The sequence below is a fragment of the Syzygium oleosum genome, unplaced genomic scaffold (genome assembly GCF_021117445.2).
Source record: "Syzygium oleosum isolate NSW1041296 unplaced genomic scaffold, Sole_v2.1 Sole_v2.31, whole genome shotgun sequence".
In the NCBI taxonomy this organism is placed as follows: domain Eukaryota; kingdom Viridiplantae; phylum Streptophyta; class Magnoliopsida; order Myrtales; family Myrtaceae; genus Syzygium; species Syzygium oleosum.
This window is the reverse complement of record NW_026607515.1, coordinates 2,374,367-2,380,366: the sequence shown is the minus strand read 5'-3', so window position 1 is coordinate 2,380,366 and position 6,000 is coordinate 2,374,367. Positions and strand designations below refer to the sequence as shown.

The window sequence follows — 6,000 nt, the reverse complement described above, 5'->3', positions numbered from 1 at the left end:
AACAATGTGGCTGCCGGAGTGATCGTCGATATGAGTGTGTACTTGTGAGAGAAGAGGAAAGACAGAAACTTGGTGACAAACCCGTTAAATAACATGGGAAATGGCCATTCAAGTGTGTCTATGGATTTCACATTTCCACATTTAATTTGATTTCTAGCATTATCAAATCTATGATGTGTGTATCTGATCATATTTGATAGTATATATGCTCAACATGCATCTGAACTGCTTTGCTTCCATCATCAGGAACCTGTCTCCGTTGCTTTTTCTGTGCTCGATCATGCAATGCACTTTCATGGGTGGGTATCCTTTTTCATTTTTTTGTACTACAAGTTACCCGAGACCAGATAAGAGAACTTACTATGAATATACAAGCTTGTGGCATGTCTACGGAATCTTGTCCATGAATTCCTGGTTCTGGAGTGCTGTATTTCACAGCCGGTAACCGAACAGACACTTTTCATTTTGGTCAAGTTTTGTATCATTGAGTGCCACCTATCGTATCATGATTTTAGATCCTGTCTTAATGAGCAGAAAATTGGCTAATAAACTTCCTGTATAGAATAAGAGCCCTAACTCTGTTTAGCTGATTCTATTGTTGGTCTGAACATGAAAGTCTGCATGGCGATGGGCGTACAGCTTCTTCTATGGGCGGTATGGGCTGGTGTCACACGGCATCCATTGCGCTGGAAATTGTGGGTGGTAGTGGTGGAGCTGTAGCAATGCTGTTGGAGATTTACGACTTCCCACCTTACCAGGGATATATAGATGCCCATGCTCTTTGGCATGCCACTAACATTCCTCTGACCTATTTATGGTGGAGCTTTACTAGAGATGATGCCGACTTCAGGACATCGACCCTCCTCAAGAAGAAGAAATAGACACTTTCACAGAAAACACGATTTATCAGAGTCGTGACTCTTGAGCGGCAGACATAGCTCCTCCTCGGTTAAGTCTTCACACATTACAGTTCTCGCCAGCATTGCCTTTGTTTGCTTCTAGTTTGACGAGAACTCAGTCTTAATGCGATATGCTTGTAATGGAACTGATCTTTGTGTTCTATTTCCACCGACCAGAAGAAAACTAGCAGATGAGAATTTTGATCTAGGTAGCTTAAAATTCAACCGTAGATTTGTTTTGTTTCTGTCATCGAGGATATAAAGATCCAGATTGTGCTTTCAAGGTTATGATCCACATCTCATATACCGGTTTTGATGCAACTTGCTTCTTGATGTGCTCGCACCTGTTCTGATGTTTGTTTAAGATTATTCGGAGCAGTAAAGAAGTAGGTCTGGATCATGAAAATTCTCTTTGAATCGTTATCATTGTGAGGAATCACTGCTTATACCGAGTCAAAATTCAACTAGCAAAAACAAAGAAGAAAAATGCGATGTCTAGTGACTAGTCTTGTAATAATGGGCCCCATAGCCCAACCCAATATACCCCTTTAATTTTGGCCGCATATATATATATAAGGGACGGACCAACCGAGAAGAAAGGAAAAGGAGGAAGGTGAGTTCGTCCGAGAACAGGAAAAAGGACCTACGGAGAGAAGAAAGAAAATTTTCGAGGTTCTCATTTCAAATGTCTCGACAAGCCGAATCAACTCCGCATTGCAACACCTTATAAGTATTCAAACCCATTATTAACCTAATCGGAGTAATTTTCGATGTTAGGTGGTAAATTCAGAGTTATGCAAGTTTTGAGCTATGAAGCCTGATTTTGGAGTTACTAAGTAATGATAGTTTAGGGCGTCGTGGAGTCATAAGTTTCGACAAAAGTCAATTCGGAAGGATGAATGGATCATAACAAATTTATGAAGTTTCGCGTTCGAGTTACGCGTAACGGACAATATGTGCGAAGAATGTTGAACGTTTGCTATAAACGAGTTTCTTCATTAACAGGTAGGAGTCGCTTGGTTAACGAATTAACGTAGTTAGTCGATTCATTCGTTGGAATAGTGTGTTTCTCGAATTTTGATATCGTTCTTCGATTAATTGTTCGGAATACAAGTGTGTTGGCCTGAGTAACCATTAGGTTGGTTTTCAACTTTCCCAAATAAGTGGTATTATCTCTTTTATTAATTTACAAACTCATATTCTTGAAAGTGATGGAGATTTAATATAGTATGAGTCATAAAAAAACATATTTCTTACATAAATGGGATTGACTTTTACTACCCTTTTACAGTTGGTTGAAAGGCATTGGAAAGCCTTATTTGAATTTGTTTGAAATGCTTATTTGTGAATGTTTTGATTAAATTCCTTGTGAAGGGAATTGCCAAAAGTGATATGGATTGATTACGAAATGCTTTATGAAATGCATTCTATTTTGTTGGAAAGGTATCATTCACCTTTGATATGTTAGATTTGAAATTGATGAGACATGATATTATTTTATAAATGTGCATAGTGAATGTTTGATCTGCTTAGAAGAGATGTATTACTTAGTAGGATGTGGTTGCTCATACCATTTTTTTCAAATCATTTTCAGGTTCCTCAGTGTTCATTAAATAGGACAGGACGCAAGCACTAATAACAGGAAATCTTGTGGTAGTTGAATTTTGGGTAATCATTAAAATTGTATTCATAAATTTTGTTAGATTATAGAAACTCTGATACGTTTTGACTTTAAGGCTACGTCCTTCAGTGAAGAAAAGAATGACCGTGTCACTACCCCAATTTTTTAAGGATTCGGGGTGTGACAAGTCTTAACCATTTGATGCATTTATCAGCTTATATCATTCGTGGAACCAAATTTCATGTAATGGGTAGTGATCGACATGAGGAAGTGGTATCGCAAATGACCTGCCTATGTGACACTTGACAAAGTTGTCTAAGATACCTTTTACAGACGCACGATCGGCTTTTACGACGCTTCACAAAGTTGCCTGTCTAGATTTTCGAATATAGTGTGCTGGACTATGTGGCTTGATCTCTGCCCCTTCTTGTAACTCACTTATAACTTATAAGCGGAGGAAAATTGTTATTATTTACGTTACCAAGAACAGTTCCAAAAGCTTTTATTTATTAAATGCAACACAGTCTTTTAAGGACAGAAGATGTTTTTCGTTGCCATTAAGAAATCAAGCCGCTATTCAGAATACCAAAGTGCCCCAAAAATAGTCTCATCAAACAGGTGTGTCAAATCGAAAATAGTTCAATCCAAATTGACATATTCAACCCGTATTAACTCATTTTTATTTAATATAATTTTAGGGGAGAATTATCCAAAAAATCCTAAATCAATTGTAATTGTGCCAATTCAGTCATAAACCTTTTTTTGTTACTAATTGAGTCTTAAACATTTTGCATTTATGCCAATTTTGGCCGAAAATCGTTGACATGGATGCTAGCCGTTCTCCGTGACACGAACGGCACTGACGTGGACAAATTTTAACAATATTTTATTAATTTTTCGAATTTTTTTTATAAATTTTTAATTTTTCCTTTTTCTTTCATTTTCCTTTCCTTCATTCTTTTCTTTTTTTTTTCCCCACTGTGGCTGGCGGAGGTCAACGGAGCTCGCCGGACACTGGGTGAGGCCATGGTGAGCAGCCTCGCCCAAATCTAGGTGCGAGGCACGGCGGTGTTGCTGGAAGGTGCATTGCTGCTAGACTCGCCAAGAATCTACAAAAATATCGTCTGGAATAGCTAGAGATTCATTGAGCGACTATTGAGGCTTCGTAAAAGTGAATCGGCGTTAAGGAAGGCTCTGGATCGCGCCGGATGTTGAAGCGCAGCAGAAAAGTGGTTGTCGTCGGCGAACAATACCAAGGAGGAAGAAGGAACAATGCTAGTAAATACCTAGAGGAGAAAAACTTCGTTTTGCCAAGCAGACAAGGAGGGACTCTCTTATGAGTGTATCAGAATGTGTTCGCGGACAGAGAGAACAATGTTGGTAAATACCCACCTTTGGAAGGTGTGGCCACTAGGGGTGAACAAGATGGACCGCCCAAACCGAGACCGGACCGGATCGGACCGACCGGTTTGGTCCGGTTCTCGGGAATATCGGTCCGGTTCCCGGTTCCTAAAAGTGGAACCGGTTTCCGGGCGGTCCGGTTCCCGGTTCTAGGGTGAGAACCGGACCGGACGGACCGATAAATATATATATTTTTCTAATTTTTTCATATATATATTTATTTACTTTTTAAATATATATATTTAAATAACAAAAGAAGCATTTGATAGTTCATTTTTATTCGGTTCCAATGGGACCAACCCAAAAATGCTTTCATATATTGGTCCCGAAAATGCTTCCCGATTCCCTCTTGCCTTTACCAATTGGTCCCATTGGAACCGGTCCACGGTCTCAAGATTAGCCGGTCCGGTCCCCGGTCCTAGAAACTGGGAACCGGTCCTCTCGGTCTGGTTCCCGGTTCCTGGGTTGGACCGGACCAGATCGGACCGGGAACTACTCATCCCTAGCGGCCATGGGCAAAGGCGGCCGTGGCCTCGCTAGCCGCAGGCGAGGCCGCCTTAGCCCACAGCCGTGAAGGCCTCACCTAGATCTGGGCGAGGGTTGTGACCTTCGCCGATGGTCGACGTGGGCTTCATGACCCTTGCCCAGTGGTCAGCAAGCTCCAACGACCCTCGCAAGCCACGGTGGGGAAAAACAAAAGAAAAGAAGGAAGGAAAGGAAAACAAAAGAAACGGAAAAAAATTCGAAAAAAATTATAAAAATTGTCCACGTCAGCGCCAGTCATGCCATGTAGAATGGCCAGCGTACATGTCAGCGGTTTTTGCCCAAAATTGGCTTGATAGACTGGTTTGGTATAAATGCAAAAAGATTATGATTCAATTGGCAAAAAAAAAGTTTAGCACTGAATTGGCACAATGGTAATAGGTTTAAAACTTTTTGTAATTTTCATAATTTTATAGATTCTACTTAACATCTAATCCACGAATCTGCTTGACAACGTAGAAATGAATTCGGTTTCTTGGAAATTTCTCTTTCCAACCGAACTAATTTCAATAGAAGTAGGATCCAACAATATATATATTCATATATATAACATAGATCCTTTAATATACATGAGATACACACAATACAAATGTGAAATTTTTACATATGGAAATTAAATCCTACATAGAAATAGAAAAACTAAAAATCGAAGGAAAGAAAATAAATTTGTGGCCACCACTTTTTACAATGCAACTGAATGACTGATGACAATTTTATAAATTTGGCAAAATTGAGTGGATTTAGTCATGTAAGGGATGGAAATAGCGTCTCCCTCACAAAAAAGAAAAAAAACTAGAGATTTTCCTTCAATATCCTCCGCATCACAATTGTCCCTTCAATGCATCATATCCCTACTAAGATCGAATCCATCATGACTCCTCCCTTGGCCCAAAGTGCAGTCCCCGAACGTAAGATTTAATTCATCTTATCTCTCATGATTATGTCGGTCATCAACGGTTGCGCGGCATAATGCATCTAATTTAGCTTATCTCATCAAATGATTAAAGTCCTCTCCCAATAATTTCCCATACCTCCATCCTTAATTTCGAGACCAACATTGAGGTCATCATGGCTAGTTGCACTAATTCCTGCCCAAATCACATCCCCTTTGGCCCACGGTTGCATAGAATAAGTGTTTCACAGTAAAGTGGAGCTCATGTTGCTTTTGCCTCGCCTGCGTAAACCCTAGGTACATTTACAGGGTGAGTTTTGTTCGTCATTTTTAATATTATACTTGTTCTATTTTGGTGGAGGAAGCTGAAGCCTCTCTCTCCCAAGAGTGGAATAAATTCGTGGTTTCAGTATCACCTTGAATGGCTTCACCGAAGTGTTGTACACAAGCTATGATCTCATTGGACTGTCTGTGTCTGGTAAGTGATGTTTGAATATACTGCACTGATTAAGAAATTACATGCTTGGCATATTAATTGTCTAAGACCTAATTATTACTTCAAAAGTGAAAATAAGTTTTCTCGACGTTTTTTTTACCAAATCAATAATCAAACCTACGGAATAGAGTTGTTAGACCGATAAGTA

At 39.6% G+C, this 6,000-nt stretch overlaps 1 protein-coding gene across 1 annotated transcript in view; it reads left to right on the top strand.

Annotated features, from left to right (window-relative positions):
* Window positions 1–214: 214 nt before the first annotated feature.
* The window catches only part of LOC115683113 (uncharacterized), a 30,694-nt gene continuing 24,908 nt past the window's right edge, over window positions 215–6,000 (top strand). Inside the window, exon 1 of the mRNA XM_056304140.1 lies at window positions 215–441. Within this exon, the coding sequence (XP_056160115.1) occupies window positions 215–441 (227 nt within the window). The remainder of the gene's footprint in view (window positions 442–6,000) is intronic.